Raw genomic sequence first — 16,130 nt, forward strand, 5'->3', positions numbered from 1 at the left:
TCAAATCCAGCGTTGAGTTTATTTTTATTTGGAAGTGAAATTAGAACTTTTAACTATTAATACAAATGCCAAGATACTACACAAAACATCCACAGGTAGTTTTTTTTTTTATCACTTTTTGAATTGTTCACAAACATTTCCTACATAATCCAACATACAACAGAGAAATGGTACATCTTTCTTTCAAATCTGCATACAATGGAAAAACAAGTATATATATATATATTTTTACAAAGTTTAACTAGTAGACACCAGGCAAGTTGACAGTTGTATAGTCTACAAGTGAGGAATTATCTAAAAATAATCAGAATTTATTCAGCTTCAGTCATTTTCATAACCAAGTGTTATTCTGATTAGTAAAACTTGCTGCTAATCAGGCTTCAGGTGTGTACCTATACCAATTTGTGGTACTGCTCCCAGCTTGGTTGTTCTTCACAATTACTAACATAGAAAATTGTGCTGCAAGTAGGGGCAAGCATTTGCAAAAACCAGCTTGTTGCATGAATGAATGTGATGTAATTCCTTCCCAAGCAATGGACTTTCTCAAGTCAAGTTGTCACCAGGACTTATTTGCTTATTTATGTCCAGGAAGATACGCCTATATCCACAGAGGAGCTGAAAATCAAACTTAGTGTTTAATTAGTGCTGCTTAAGTCTAGGGGGAAAGATTTATCCATTTGAGATATAATGTCTTAAAAAAAATGACCACCAAAAAATAGGTTCACTAAATTTATTTTAAAAATCATAAAACGTTTCTTACAAAAGAGCATTACATTCTGCACACTGCTCTGAATGGATGCCAGGGACACGTGGACTATTGATACTCTTTCTCCCCTGTCCCACCCCCCCCAAAAAATTACAGTGACCACAAAGCAAGGTGTTCACAATAGTTACAGGAGGGGAAAAAAAAATTTCTTTTTACCACCAACAATGAACAAAAATAAAATTCACTCTCTCTGCTGCTGTTTCAAAATTTCAATGTTAGTTTTGCGCGCCCTTCCCCCCCACCCTGTTTGTAAGGAACTAAAACATTACATCTGGTGAACAGCAAAGATTTCACTACACCTCAAATGCAGAACACCTATGAAGCAGAGGAATGTTGGCTTTTTAAACAGAAGCAGATAAAAAAAAAAAGATGCAGGACTCCTTCAGTTCTTCACTAGTCTTAGAAAAACTTTCCAGAATACTGCTTCACACTATAAAAAAGAAAAAATATCTTGCATTAGAATCCTTCAACATCTGCATACTGCTTCACACTATAAAAGAAAAGAAAAAAAAAATGCGAATTAGAATTTTTGTACAGAACATCTTGCATCAACATTAAAAAAAAGACAATAAATTTAATGTTAAATTAAAATGACAAACTTGTCAATTAAAGTTTAAATGTAAATTTAAATTTGAAAACAAGCAATTAAAATTAAAGACTAAAAAAGTCCAACAGCAGAAAAATGCTTAACATTAACAGACAGCATAGCAGGATTAAGAAAATGAAAATTTAAAAAAGCTGTTAATATTTGGCAGGAAAGACAAAAGAAATGCCAGGTGTGAAATGCTGCATTAACAGCACCAATCGTTTTCAACTTGTCCTGTAGAGGCATGGCCTGTGCCATATGGCAGACTGTGATTTGTTGTCGTTTTAGTTATCTAAAAACAACAAAATCACTAGTCTTCCACACAGAACTAGGCCAATATCCAATGAAATCTTCCATATTTTCTACAGGCTCTATATAATTTATTACAAGTAGTTTTTGCAGCAGTTTTCACCAGAGAAATGAGAGGACTGCTTGGTTAAGGCTTCTTCCAGCAAGATTAGTATTGAGGGTGTCTTCATTTTAGTAAGAAAGCAGAAGAAAATGAAGCAACTACCAGGATCTTTAGAAGTTAGGTCCCCCAAAATAGATTTGAGATACCATGGCTTCTAAAAGAAATATTAATTGAGGGAAAAAAAGCTTCAAGTTTTAGTATGTTAAAGTGAATTAAAATAATTTAAAGATTAACTTCAACCTACCTGTTTTGCAGTAAATACTGTGCATTCTGTATCTGGTCCTGTGTTCCTGTAATGGTAATAATTCGATCCTCAGATCCTTCCAAAGGTTCATCAATTTTGATTGATGCTCCAGATTCATGACGTATTTGTTTGATTCGCTGACCACCTTTGCCAATAATAGACCCAGCCAACTGAAAAGCAGAAAACCGTTGATAATCAAAAAATACATTCATGATTCACATTTTAGACAATATTATACTATATTCTGGCGGCATTAAACTAGAGAACTTTTAGCACACAGTACCAACAACTCAAATCTTAAGAGAGGGGGTTCTGAATCTAGGTAGTTATGAACTTGTTAAAAGTTTTAATCTATTAATTTCCTTTGTAATCCCATTTTCAGCATTTAAAAACATTCTGAGGCATCTCTAAGAGTTAGATTGCTAAAGGGAATCATGAAAAGAAAAAGTGGTTAAGATCAATACAGACAGATCTGTATTTCATCAGGATAGTGAAAATTAAACCCAACTTTCTGGGCAGAAAAACTCACTTTTTATTCTCTAAATTATTGATCAGCCAAGTACAATTTAAAGAACTGGTCTAGAGTGGATGGATAATGCAATGAAAAAATTAAGCTGCTAAATTAAAATGAAAAGATCAAGCAACTCCTTTAGCTTTGGGCAAATGCACATTGAAATGGAAAAATTGGACAAGGTGTCAACACAATCCGTGAGGCAACAATTTGGAGTATGTTAACATTCTTTTGTGGTCATCAAGTTCTCTTAAAATTTTACCCAACACATTCTATCTTAAATGGGATACTAACAATTACGATGATCAGTTTTTAAAGAGAAGAGCTCAAATTGAAGAATGTTAATGGATTTATAATTCTTTTCCTCTTAGAATAGAAATTAATGTCTTGAAGTTTGTCAGTAAATTCAACCACATTGTGGAACTATTCAACTTGAGGATGATATAGCAATAAAAAACTGAATACTTGAATTACTTACATCTTTGGGAATAGTTACTTGTGTTGTAATAATGGGTCCACCAAGATCACCATATGAGCCACGGCCCCCTGCATAGGAATAATCTAATTTAAATCATAAGCATCAAGTTCTTTATGAAACAGGAATTTTTTTTTTAAACTCAAGAAGGATAACAACACTTACCATATCCAGAACCACCCTAAAGATTGTGGAGAGAGAAATGTAAAAAATTATTCCATAAAACAAACATGTATATTAACTTCAGTTTTAAAAACAATCAAATGTTCATGCAAGTTTCAATTAAACAACAAAGGAAATCAAGTAAAAAACAAACATTCCCCCTCCCCCAATAAAGCATTATGATGTTAGTTAATTTCAGAAGGATTTCTACACCTTCAGATATAAAACAAGTCTCCAGAGTTATTAAATCCCCAACATTTATTAAAATAACAAAGATCCCCAATTATAGTTATAATCTGTATATGAAACAGAAACCCCACCCCTTTTTATTAAGTTCAAATCAGAAAATCACTAGGCACCCACACCAATCTATGATTCAAATAAAGTTTTAAGACTTAAAAAAAAATGTAATACCGTAAACTCATGGTACTCAACCTGTGGTTCATAAGCCATCTGCCATTCGGAAGGACTCCATGTATCTATTGCAGAGTCCCAAGTCTCATCAGCACTAAAACCAACCTGTATCAGTTAATAGACAAAGTCAATTCATATAAACACACTGCTGATATAACATTTTATAATTTTCAAATATTAATGATCTCACCACCAGTAATAGTTCAGTGTGTGATTACCCCCCCTCAATTATGCAGAATGTTATGGAGAAAGAATACTACACGACTGGAATTCTATGTGTGGGTAGCTAGGAGATTTGCTTATATTTCTTCTGGTAAAAGAGACAACACAAAGTTGCATCTTTGATTTATGTGGAAGGTTGGATAAGGTCGATGATTCATTAAAAACTCCAGCATTGGTAGGTGCATTTCGGCACTGGGGTATGAAAAAATAATTAAGTTCTTCCAATCTTGGCTGAATAAAACGTCAAGTATCTAATGTCTCCTTTAATTCATAATAGCAATTAATGTGCCACCTAGTGTTTTCTCCCAAACAAATTTTAATTAGGTATACCGTAAGACTACCAAAAATTTAAATACTGACATGAATAAATTGTTAATTAGCTCAATTTGCTATAAGCTAAATAAAATTCATACCATGCCATCATAACGGTCACCGGGTCTTCCTCTTCTGTCATAAGCCATAAGATCTCTGAAAGGAAAAAAAAAAAGTGATATAGAAAAATATTAAGTCAGAAAAGTATTCTGGCCCTCTACCCATGAAGTAGACACTATCTGGGTCTGATAACATAACCTACCCTCCTCTAGGTGGTGGTGGTGGAGGAAGAGGAAGATTTCGAGCTCTGCTACCACCCCTGCCACCGCGTCCAGGGGGAGGAGGTGGGGGTCCTCTACGAGGGCTCATGTCATCATAATCTCTTCTAGATGGGGGCATAGGACGCCCACCACGACCTGGAGGCATTCTATCAAAGCCTCCTCTTCCCCGCATGGGAAATCCTACAGGGCGTCCTCGTCTATCATCAAACATCATTGTGAAACCACCGTAGTCATAGGTTTCATCATAGAAATTGGGATCATAGGGCTGTGCACGTCCTTTGATGGGAGACTAAAACAAAGAGGAAAAGATTACGCAATATTATCATACATATAAAGAATGATGTCATCAAATATCTTACAAGGCAAGACACTCATTGGGCCATTTGAAAATTCATTTCTTTCAAATGAGATCCTACAACTAATGTTTCCTAGTAGTTACTTTTGTATTTTCTAACATTTCACATTATTTTTATAAGAATAAAATCTTAGTAATATCCAACTCCTACTGCATGTTAAAACTTAATGTTAAATAAAGTGTGCCAGAGATTAAGAAAATGTTGTTACCTTTTAAAATACCAACTTCTTTGAATATCCTTCTTTATAATTTTAGAATAGGACTAATAAGCATGTACTTAAATGCCTATAATTTGCTAGGTGATGAGAATAAAAATACTAAGAATGAAAACATCACTATTTCATTTTTGAATTAATGCTCAAAACCTCATGCTACCTAGTATTCTACTTTCTTGATTTTGCACTACTTCCGTCTGCATTACTCAGATGTTATCTAAATATATCTATTACCTTCTAGTCACTTTTAAAAAACATGCTCAAAAACTGGTTAATAGCATCTAGTCAAACTTAGTATAAAATAAACCTGTCCATTATTTGTGTTGTACTGATAGAAGAGGGAAACATCACAGTACTATTTCTTCAATAAATAGCCTAAAGTGGTGTCTTAAATGGGGGGAAAAAAATTTAAATAACTTCTAAGTAAAGGTTGCTCGATTGGGCAGTTACTACGGAAATAAAAGTGTAAAATACTGCAAAACATAGTTAACATTTTCTCCAAAATATTCTACAGATGTGGATGAATCAGCCCTGCCCGTTCCAAACGAAACCTTAAAGATAGTGTCTTTACCTCAGATATAAGATCCAATATGATCTTTATGCACTCCACAACTCTATCAGGCTTCCCACCAATAAGAACAACTCTATCAGTGGAATGAGGACAGCATTCCTGGAAAAGCTTGATAGTTGTCTGAGTGTTCTGTAAAAGAAAAATGTATAACACTTATCAAGATGGGTTAAGATAACTTGCACTTAACAGATTACTAATTTGATAAATTTACATTTGCTTTGGTGCACAATGGGAAAGATATTTAAAGTGGGGGCTTATAATACCAATATATCTAGGGATTTAATGCTATGGTACAGCAGTGTGAGAAGCCTGGACACACAAGCAATCTTAATTCTTAATATATATATATCTGGCAAGATTTGCCCAAATATTAGAACACACATGAAAACAATGAGGATCTAGGAAAAGAAAAATCCCACCTCCATGACATGAAAAGTACTAAAACCTATTTTTTTTTGATAAGGAGTAAGGTAGGAGGAAAAAAAGGTGCCTTTACCTCTCGAAGTTCTTTGATTTTAGCACCTTTGACCCCAATAATTCCTCCTGCCAGACTCTGGTGAATCAACAGTCTTAACTCGCAGTCAAAGTCGCTTCCTTTATAGTGTTGGTACTGCAGATGGAGATTTATAAAACTTTAGTGCAAAAACCAAAAAAAATCCCCCAAACACATCTATCTTTTATAAGCATAATCACAATATACTTGTTGCAGTGAACAACCTGAAGTTATATTTCAATAACTTTACCAGTTATGTGCTTATTATCCTCAATAGCCAGGCCCAAAAAGGACATTCTGCACCACCTTAAAAAACTATTTTTTTTTTCAGGTCCTGCAACACCATACCCACACTGCAGCCATTTAGCATGTCGCTGTTACCACAGAAATTATTAACAACATTCAAATAACACCATAATATAAATGACTGCAAAGCACTTTGCAAATGTAGTTAATTCCCACTGCAGCATGGAGCAGGGTCAACAGTGAGTTGTAAGACCATTCATATATCTTATTTTCAAGCATTTTCTCTAGAGATGGGAAAAGTACACTATGTTAAAATGAAATTGATCCTATGGGCCAGGCTCCATACTTCAGTGGGGGTTCAATGGCACTATGACATACATTTAAGCATTCCACAGCATCAGATTCGAGCGGGAGCTGGCTGGTTGCAGTGGGTGATGGCAACTGCAGGCCCTGAAAGTAGAAAAATAAGAGTAATAGGTTAAGTGTCTAATGTGATCAGGCTATTGTCGCATATATTGGTAAAGCTACTACAACATTTATGCTTAAAATGTTATCTAGATAAACTTATCTCCCTGTCTAACTCAAAACTTTCCTCCAGACACTCAAAAAACCAAAGCTCACATTAAACATTTATTACCCTCCCAACCACCCCCAATTCTAGTTAACTGAAATTCAAATTTCCATCTCTCTCTCAACTAAAACTGATTCTAAGTCTGTAATGTTATATAAGGGCAACAATAAAAGGGGACACTGACAATAAAAGGCATCCCATAATTGACACTCCAGGAAATTTCCAGTCTTCATTTCCTAACAATGAAGCAGTTGTGCTGCCCTATTATGCAGCAGGCTGGACAAACATATAACTATCGTACCCAAAGCACTAATATACTATTCTTTTATCTCACCCCACTGGCTCAGAGATACCTGTTAAAACTAATAATTCCCCTTTCATTCCAAATATACAAATGAATAAAAATGAGCCTACCTCTTCCAAGGTAGGGATGATTTTCTTCAGTATTTCTCCAATTGTTTCAATATCTGCACTGATACTCAATATGCTGTCAAACATCACAAATATCAGAGTACAAAAAAGGTGGAAAAGAAAAATGAGTTTTGTGTTCATCATAGAAAAGTAAACTTCACAGAAAAGTAACATGATTATTTAATATTCCCCACTTAAAGCAGTTTATTTACAGACTTTTCACATGCATTGTTTTACGCCCAAAACAGACATGATAAGGTCTTGCAGAGATAGCGAATAGAGAGAAAAGAGACAGACTAGAAGAGTATGGACTTGGAAGGGCTCAGATTAAGTGGGCAACAAACTGACCAGAACTGAAGCTGAGGTGAATATGTTCCCCGCCACCACTAATTTACGGATACCCTCAACTATTACATTGGAAAATTGGCACACCTTCTCATAGAAGTGGGGGAAGGGCTATATGCAAGTGGTAAACATTATATTTGGAATAAAGTTATGAGACCAGTTAGAAATTAGATTACTAATGGGCTCTGCAAGAAAACAAATACAAATGCAAGACAAAACAAAGACAACACAAATGAGAAGTGAAGTAAAGTGAACCAGAGTTAGCATTTCATCAGAAAAAATTATGAACAGGCAATGTTGGGAAGCAAGGTGGGCCACAAAGACAGAGAGCGAAAGACTATTTTGAAACAATTTGATTTACAATGCAGCAAATATGCAACACTTGAAGCTGTGCTCCTTCCATCGAAATAAAATTAGTGGATCGTTTGGGTGGGCAACTCACGGTAAAAGTTCAGTGACAAAAAGACTTAATGGGGAAAATAAGACAGAAACTTGAAAAACAATACACCGTCTAAAGGGGATACTATTTAATTATATAAAAGGCAGGTAATAAAATACATTTCTCTCTTTCTAATCAGGCAGTGAGGCATAAACTGTTGGGACATACCGCTCGGGGCCACTGCTGTCTGGGACTGAAACACTGGCATTGTACTGCATTGGTCATTGGCGTTCGTGGATGTTGGCATTGGGCATGGGCATTCAATCAGAAGTTGTCAAGTATGGTACCCGTTTGGCAACGAGCACATTTTTGGGCATAGCCAACCAGGGTTTTCACATGGGCGTTCAGGGGCGGATGGGCCAACGTCATGGTGGGCAACGCAGGGGTAAGTCGATCCAGTACATGGGCAACGGAGATATATGGCCAAAAAAACAAGGAGAGGGAAAAGGGGGAAAAGCAATAAATTTTAATTTAATACAAACTATACTCATTACTCTCAATTAATGAAACAAGCTTAAGTTGTTCTGAAGACTAACACAATAATGGACTGCTCTATATCTGACTGTGCCTTAACATTTAAGGACCTTAAAATGATGGTTTCTAACTAATTACTTTTTACAAACGTTGTTTCAGTAGCAGGCTGGCTCATGAGGGTAGACACAAAACCTGTCATGACTTGTTTTATTGAAATCTTGAGGAAATGGGGAAATTAATAACCCAGATAATGATAGACAACATCTGGATTAAGAGGAGAGATGTTTATTTAAGGAAAAAAAGTAAAACAAAAACTTCCACACCACCAAAAATCCTGGCTAATAAAAAGTTTGGTTTTTGGATGTTTAAAACTTATTTCTGGGTCCTAATAGGCAAGTTTGAAAACTTTTAAAACAATTTTTCAAGTTCAGTTTACAGTAATCAAGAGGAACATACAAAGATCTGCGACCGAAAGAGAAACGAAATACTGTCAGATAAGTGTTCAACACAAAGTCATAATTGCCTTAATTTTAGCAAGATGTTAAATATAAGGGCGTAGACTATAAGAAATAATTTAGGCGCTTTTGGTGTAGTCAAGTCCTATAAATACATACTTCTGGGAGATGCCATATCAAATGTGTCTAATCACAAGAGTCAACCCACTATAAAATTTGAACACTCAAGTTATAGCCATTGACAAATTGCTTCCCAATTATAGAATAAGTTCTTACACTAACCTATACCCATATTTAAATCATGCAATTGCCTTAACATTAATGTTTTTGTGCTTCATGTGCAAGCTGTTAAAGAACAGATGGATAGTTTTATCAAAGGAATTTAAAAAATCATTGGGTTAAATCAGCCACCTGCAGTGGTTTTCAGTAATACTGTAATTGATTCACACATATGGGAAATGGTGCAATTAAGGGTTTTTAAGCTTTGTCAATATTTCTAATTAAAATGTTATCTTGCTTGAAGTGTATAATTTAGTGGAATCCTGTTAGAAAATGTAGAGGTTTACCATAAACCTCCTCCCACACGAATCAATCTGGGTTTTAATTGTAACAGGAATGGCAAAACTTGAAAGTCTTCTATATAAAAAATCATTACAAATGGCTTGTACCTAGACTATTAAATGAAGCCTATGATTGAATTTCAAAATTTCTAGCAACACATAAACAGAAGCTGAACGAATAGTAGATTTAAGTCTTGAATACTTACGTCTGTACGAAGTGCTTTAATATTTTTGCCTCCTTTCCCAATCACTGCTCCAGCATTCTGGAAAATAACAACAAAAAACCGGAGGAGATATTAATCTATATTTGCAGTTCTAAATACTAAAATCTTCAGTCCATCAAAAAAACAATTTTGTTGGCAAGATTTTAACTAGCTTCAAATTCACTCATCCTACTACACTACCGAAATAAAACCAAGTCCACAGAAAAGCCCATTTTTCTCCAGTCTTATAACCTATGCAACATATTTTCTGCTCCTACAAATATCTCCAATTTCAGAGAAATGGATAATCAAAACCTCAAATTCCTTATCACCTCTGAACTCATCCACCATATTTTTATTAGAATTTATAAATTCAACTCATACCTTGCTTTGAAGCAAAATGCGCAGTTCAACCATCTCGTCAGTGTTTCTAGATCTTTTAAAGGCCTGCTCCTCCTCCATATCTTCAGCAGGGCGCTTACCTAAAAAAATAAGTGGTTTGAATGAAAGAATGTCTAATTGTTCTCTTTATTAATAGTGTCATCCTTTCCTTAAACTTTGCTTCATTTGAAGACTTTATAACTTTACAAGTTAGAGTAATCTTGAAAATGAAGTTACTAAAACATACAGCAACTCCTATTCAGATGAAATATTTGTTGCTAACTGCCAAGTGTTACTAAAAGGCTACAAAATTCTGTTACATTCTCTTCAAAGTCTGGTTCAATCAAATGTTTTTTCTCATAAAGCCTATGTATTACCAAGCATGGTATGCACCTTGACAAATACCCCGAATTGGATATTTTAAAATCAAAGTCCAATTTATAGATTTAAAAATCTTCTGCTTATGTATATAGCATGTATTTGTTGGAAAACACTGCTAAAAGTCAGCATTTTGGTTAGATTAGCATAAATAATATAACTGAACTTTTCTATTTACAAAAGCAAATTTAAAAAGGCACCAAAGCTACAAAATGCTTAACTAGTACTCTGAAGCAAACATGGATTTGGCTAAGTGCACCCAATAATGACATTGGATATTTAATGAATTTGGAATGAAAGTCACATTAAAGTTTCTATAATTGTTGCTTCTTTTAAAAATCCATCACATTCACACTATTCATATAAAGAGGGAAATATTAAAATTTACTCACCAAATTCACCATTGGTTTCAGTATTGGGGAAGGTTTCTTCTGGCTGCTCAGTCTCCATTTTCTCAGATTAAATGGGTAGACAATCTGTCAAAGAGTAAACAAAAGCTAGTACATCTGGATCATTGGAAATCAAGCTGCATATTATCCCACTAAACTGAGCAAGCAAAGAAATGACTCTGCTTCTAGAACGTACCAGTATTATATATCCTTGAAGGGCAGAACTGAAGTGTTCTGGGCGGGATCAACAACTGACACCCTAGTGCTGCAGTAGCCTATAAAAACCAACATAAATCAGTTTTGATTTTTTTCTATTACTGAACACTAATCCTGCCGTCAAGTTTAAATTGAACCTCAAACTTCTTATTTCTAGAACTATTTTTTAATGCCCGGGGCATAGCTAGTTAAGAAAACGTCAAAAAGACCCTAACTAAACACACACTAAAATGAAAACCATGTTAATTCTATATTGAGGGATAGTTCAAATTTATTCCATCACCTAAATAGTTTGATGCTTTCTCTTCAAAAGAAAAATGTCTATTTTGTTCGATGGGCATTTATTTCAGATTACTTCTCTCAATAAGGATACAAAAAAAAATTCTCCTGGTTACATTAGCTACTTCTACAAGGACCTTTTGAGGATATTAGCAAGACAAAAATTAACATGCCAATTCTTCCATTCAGTTACTTTAAAATGTAAAGGACCTACTACTTTGGCTTCAAATTAGGTCTTTAAACCGCAAATTATTAGTCTTGATGTTTACCAAGTAGGCTAAAGAATCTCATCATCCCGCAACACTAGCAACTCTTGAAATTGTTTTACTATCTCACTTCTCTCCCTAAATCATATGAAGAATTTTGAGATAACTAGATTACTAGTACTTTTATCTTGATTTCAGTTTACTTAAAACTAGGACTTGAGCCTTTAAACCTAACAGAAGACATGATAAAATCAGGTCAATAGCCAGGGCAGGGATCTAATAAAAAACTGTTATATACACTATTCCTTCTTATCCCCAATATTAAACACAACCACTAGACTAAGACAAAACAGAAACAAGGCAAAGAATGTTGTCTTTTTTTTAACACTAACACAGTTTGAGTCAGCTATAATGACTCAAGATAAAACAAAAGCAAAAAATTGGTCGGGGATATCCTAGCTGGTTTCCTTTGGGCAAGAAAGTCTCGTATAACCTACTACGGTTAACTCAAGCATTTAACTTTAATCCCACAGGAGAAGCTTCTTTAACAGCATCTTGTGCCGCGGTATGGGGTGAGATTTTCTGGCAGTCTAACCCCTACAAAGAGAGACTACAGAAAAGACAAGGAGACGCCCTCTATCCTGACTGGCAGAAAGGCCGACACGTGGCTCGAAGAGCCAGAGGCGGCCAATTGGTCTGGTATAGGATAGGGTTAAAAATATACCAGTTAACTCAATTTTTCTACAGCATTTCCCCCCCCTAGGAAACGTTCCCTCCCTTCTCTGCATCTACGAAGCCAGGCTAAAATTAGGTGGAGAAAAATCTCTATTTGGTGAGGTTCGTACATATACATAAAGTGGCCGCTACCCATCCTAAGGCCTTTCAGCCCCACTTTGCCGAGCTACCTCGAAATTTCAGCCTAAGTGGTTTGCCGGCCCCTTATCAAAGAATCCTATTCTTCTCTGAAAGCCGACCGGTACAACGGTGGCGTTAATACCCAACAACCAATAGTTAAAAAAAAGGCGAAAGGACGTAGCACAAACGCAGCGCCTTTCCTCACCAGAATCCGACGGGAAATGGCGGCCCCTGTAATGGCGCCTACGTGCTACTAGGCGGAGCCGAGAGCGGAGCCCCCTCCCCCCACTCACCACGCGGTCAGGAGGACTTCATCCCCCGCCCTCCCCTCCCCCCCGCAATTCCCCTCCTCCCCCGCCACCACGGGAGACAAAGCAGCGGAGCCATCGTCTAACAGTTACTATTATCTTACGACCCCTACCCGTACCGCCAGCTCCAGTGAGGCAAAAATGCGGTAAGCACCCACACAAAGGCGCTAGTCTCGCCAGGATATTAAGGATTCTGGATCTCCTAACCCTCAAAGAATCCCGCTCCTCTTCTCCGCCACACTCCCCCCCCGCAAACACGGCCGACTAGGCCCCAACAGTGGAAAGCTCCATCTCATCGTTTCGGGGAATGCCCTGCAACTTCCCGGGGAAAAAAGGTGTATTAAGATTCTTCGGAAAGGGGATCAGGGAAATGGCGGAGGGGGGGGAGGGGAACGCAAGGCAACGTTTTCTCCAAAGAGGTTAGCCAACCCCCGGGTATGCGGAGACACCCTGAAGGAGATCCTTGCAATAAACAGTGGAGAGCTAGTCTCCGGCTCGGGCCCTAACTCTCTCGCGACGCTTACCCAGCCCAGGTCCTTACCGCACGAGGCCACCTTCTCTTCTACGCCGCCGCAGCCCCAGTCGGTCCGAACTAGACAGAGAGCGAGCGCAGGCCCTCAATACCCTCCCCCACTACCCGCGCTCCCCCTTCTTTTACCTCCCTTCCCTCCACCACTCTCTCTCATAGGCTACTCAGCCTTTAGCGGTGGCGCGAGGGCTTCGTGATTGGCCCAGGGCACTGTCAATCCCAGCGCAGGAGGAGGCGGCAGCCCCGCCCTCCGCCGGCGCCTCCCTTTGGGCTGGGAGGCCGCTTCAGCCCTAAAAATCCTGAGTAAGGAAAGAGGCCCAAGTATTTCAAGAGCACTAGTGCCTTACCCGAACCCACAACATAGAAACCCCAGTATTTCCTATTACCTGTAGGTTTAAGAGCAAGCGAAACGCCAGCCGACAAAGGTCGATGCCGTAGAGAAACACAGAGGATAATGGCGTCTGCAGTGCTGTCGCCTCGAGCGCCCTCCTCCTTCTCTCGCTCTCTCACACTAGCGCGGATGGGCCGGCATCTCGCGAGATCTAAAAGGATCTCTCGCTAGCAAGCTCGCGCGCGGGGGTGGCGAAGAAACAGGGCGTGGGGGGAGGGGCGTCCCTGCCGCGTGAGCTAGCAATTTGGGGGAGTTACAGTCGGGGGGGAGGGGAGGAGAAACAAGGTGGATGCGCGCGGACGTGCTCGTTCGTTTGCTCGCTCCCGAGAGCGGCGGGCCGCGAGACGAATAGGGCGCGAAACGGGGAGATAAAGAGAGGAAAAAAAAGGGTTAGGGCGCGCGGGGCGGCGGCTAGTGCTATGGGTCGCTGCGGCTTGGACACGTAAACCGAGCTGCCGCCCGGGGTCTGGGGCAGCGCGAGGGGTGGGCGGGACGGCAGGGCCGAAGTCGGGGCCGAGGCTCTGCTCTTCCCTCGCCTAGTCCTTCACCCCTCCCCCGCCTAGCTGGGTCCTAGAGCTGCGCAGTGGCGGAGGGTAAGTGTGCGCGCGGCGGGCCCGCGCTGCCCGCCCACCCTGCCCCTGCGGGCCCTGACACTGCCACCCCGGGCCCTACCGGAGTTGGGTGGGGTGTTTGCTGCTTCTGCGCCGAGATCGGGGCAGGTTTTGGAGAGGGGCCGTGGGGTGGCCCTGGCCGGGCGCTCCCCTTGCCCTGTTTGGAAAGGAAGCTGCCTGAGGCTTTGGAGAAGCTGCTGATCCGGGCTCGGAATGACCCAGAAAATTCGGACGCCTCCCATGCAGCGTGCGCCCCCCGGGCTGGGCGGGCCTCGGGGCATTTGGCTAGCTGTCCATTTAGTCTGAAAGTAGGAGGAACCCTCTTTCGGTCCTGAAACTTATTTGAGGCTTGGGCCCATTATCTGGATTTTGTTTTCAGTAAATATATAAAGTACATGTGAGCACAAAGAATGAAAGAGTAGTGAAAATAAATGTCATTTTTTCAAGTCCAAGTTCACAGATTCCTAGAAATCCGTGCACGTTTCCCTGTTTAGAACTCTGCCCTAAAAGGTGAGCTCAGCCCTAGTATCTTAACTAAGGACACAGAAAGCTGGGAAATCTGGCCTCTAAATTTTGGATCTTTGTTTCTCACCATTCTTTGTAGATTAGTGTATTAGTATTGTGCTTCGCCCATTCTCCATTTTAAAACATTTGCATTTAAAATGTAGCTGTACACCTTCGTTCTGATTTCAGGTGCCACTGGGCCACCTTGGGAGAATAACTGTACTTGGGTTCCTACACGTACATCATTAATCTTAAATTTTTTTTTGGACAGCAATTGTCTTAGTATAGCTCTCAGATTCTTTCCTCAGTCATATGTGCTCAGGCAAATATTTTTCTCAACTACACTCAAACTTCAATTAGATCGTTTGGGATATTGTTAAAAACAAACATGCAAACCAAGCCCTTTTTAGGTTTCTAATCTCTGTGATATGCTGGAGAACATAGATGACAGTTTAGCCTTTTAAAAAAGTCAACTATTAGGAGTTCACTGCTTAATTTCCCTTTTTCTCAAACCAGTTGAACAGACAAAGCATTTCCAAGACTTTTAAATGTGAGGCCACTACTTTGAATTCTGAACAAAAGCATCTTATGTGCCCATAAACTGATGGAAGTTCAATTTTGTATTTGTCTTGTAAACACCGTTTTAAACTTTAAATTTGGAATTTCTAACCATAGAGCTCCTTTTTTTCTCATTTTTTTTTACCACCTACCTAGTTTCACTCCAGCTATCTAATTGGTTATTTCCATTACCTCCAGACACAAATATGTTTTTAATGCTGGCCTTTACATCGGTGGTCTAGTAAAAAGAGCCTTGAATTGAAACAGTCAGAATTGAAAGGCTTATATTATGTGCTTAGTGTGATTATGAACAATTGGTATTTGACAAGTAACTTAAGTTCTCTTAGTTTCCATTTCCTCATTGTAAAATGAGAATATTTGGGTTCCTTTCCTCACAAGACTATTGTGAGGAAAGCATTTTTTGAACACCTTTGGCACTATGGCCTTCTGGGTGCCTTTTAATTCCCCAAATCTGTGATTCTACTGTTTAATGTGGTTTAAAAAAAATAAAACTGATGCTCTGGGTTCACCAACAGTAGAACATCTTTCTTAGTAAATACTGGACTTAAAGTTAGGATATCTTGGTTTGAATCTGCTATGGCACTCATCACCTGTGTTATGACTGGCCAGTCATTTAGCTCCTCTGAACCCAAGTTTAGGAAACAACATTTACATAACACTTGCCTTACAGCATCTAAATGGAGCAAGTATTTTGTAAGCCATCAAGTCCTATATAAATATAGGTGTGAGTGGAGAATTCCAGTGGAGTGGAGGATTTTTGCAGATTTAATGTAAGTAAATA

The 16,130-nt window shown here is 38.7% G+C and overlaps 2 protein-coding genes and 1 non-coding gene across 18 annotated transcripts in view; 1 reads left to right on the forward strand and 2 right to left on the reverse strand.

The window, feature by feature from the left end:
- Positions 1 to 13,790, reverse strand: HNRNPK (heterogeneous nuclear ribonucleoprotein K). 12 transcript variants are annotated; one of them, XM_056805947.1, is made up of 17 exons: positions 13,651 to 13,789; positions 11,068 to 11,146; positions 10,875 to 10,958; positions 10,108 to 10,205; positions 9,727 to 9,783; positions 8,200 to 8,243; positions 7,251 to 7,323; positions 6,644 to 6,715; positions 6,023 to 6,136; positions 5,527 to 5,655; positions 4,367 to 4,674; positions 4,206 to 4,260; positions 3,592 to 3,675; positions 3,160 to 3,175; positions 2,998 to 3,080; positions 2,009 to 2,178; positions 1 to 1,196 (listed from the first exon to the last, which is right to left on the reverse strand). In XM_056805947.1, the coding sequence occupies exons 3-17, from the start codon at positions 10,930 to 10,932 to the stop codon at positions 1,166 to 1,168; spliced, it is 1,392 nt and encodes a 463-aa protein (XP_056661925.1). In that variant the 5' UTR covers positions 10,933 to 10,958; positions 11,068 to 11,146; positions 13,651 to 13,789; the 3' UTR covers positions 1 to 1,165. The 12 variants fall into 12 exon arrangements, with proteins under 12 accessions (XP_056661925.1, XP_056661924.1, XP_056661923.1 ...); XM_056805946.1 differs by having other exon boundaries at positions 1 to 1,256; XM_056805945.1 differs by having other exon boundaries at positions 3,571 to 3,675.
- On the reverse strand, positions 1,613 to 1,689 carry MIR7 (microRNA mir-7). Its single transcript, NR_032146.1, has one exon. It is a non-coding gene; the product is annotated as a microRNA mir-7 (primary transcript).
- RMI1 (RecQ mediated genome instability 1) overlaps positions 12,792 to 16,130 on the forward strand; it is an 18,305-nt gene continuing 14,966 nt past the window's right edge. The window contains exons 1-2 of one of the 5 annotated variants that reach the window (XM_007498901.3): positions 13,932 to 14,248; positions 16,020 to 16,119. The gene's annotated coding sequence lies outside the window, so the exon portion shown is untranslated. Of the gene's footprint in view, positions 12,882 to 13,915; positions 14,249 to 14,289; positions 16,120 to 16,130 lie in introns of those variants that run through there. The other 4 variants (XM_007498902.3, XM_007498903.3, XM_001368354.5 and 1 more) reach the window with 4 other exon arrangements.

The sequence above is a fragment of the Monodelphis domestica genome, chromosome 7 (genome assembly GCF_027887165.1).
Source record: "Monodelphis domestica isolate mMonDom1 chromosome 7, mMonDom1.pri, whole genome shotgun sequence".
Taxonomy (NCBI): Eukaryota; Metazoa; Chordata; class Mammalia; order Didelphimorphia; family Didelphidae; genus Monodelphis; species Monodelphis domestica.

Bases quoted from the DNA above. Each gene is read 5' to 3' on its own strand.
- HNRNPK (XM_007498895.3), bottom strand. From the start codon at position 10,932: ATGGAGACTGAGCAGCCAGAAGAAACCTTCCCCAATACTGAAACCAAT. The intron at 4,261-4,366 runs GTAGGTTATGTT...TTTTCCTTTCAG, and splicing joins CCACCACCACCTAGAGGAGG to AGATCTTATGGCTTATGACA. The intron at 1,257-2,008 runs GTAGGTTGAAGT...TTTCTTTTATAG, and splicing joins CAGTATTTACTGCAAAACAG to TGTGAAGCAGTATGCAGATG.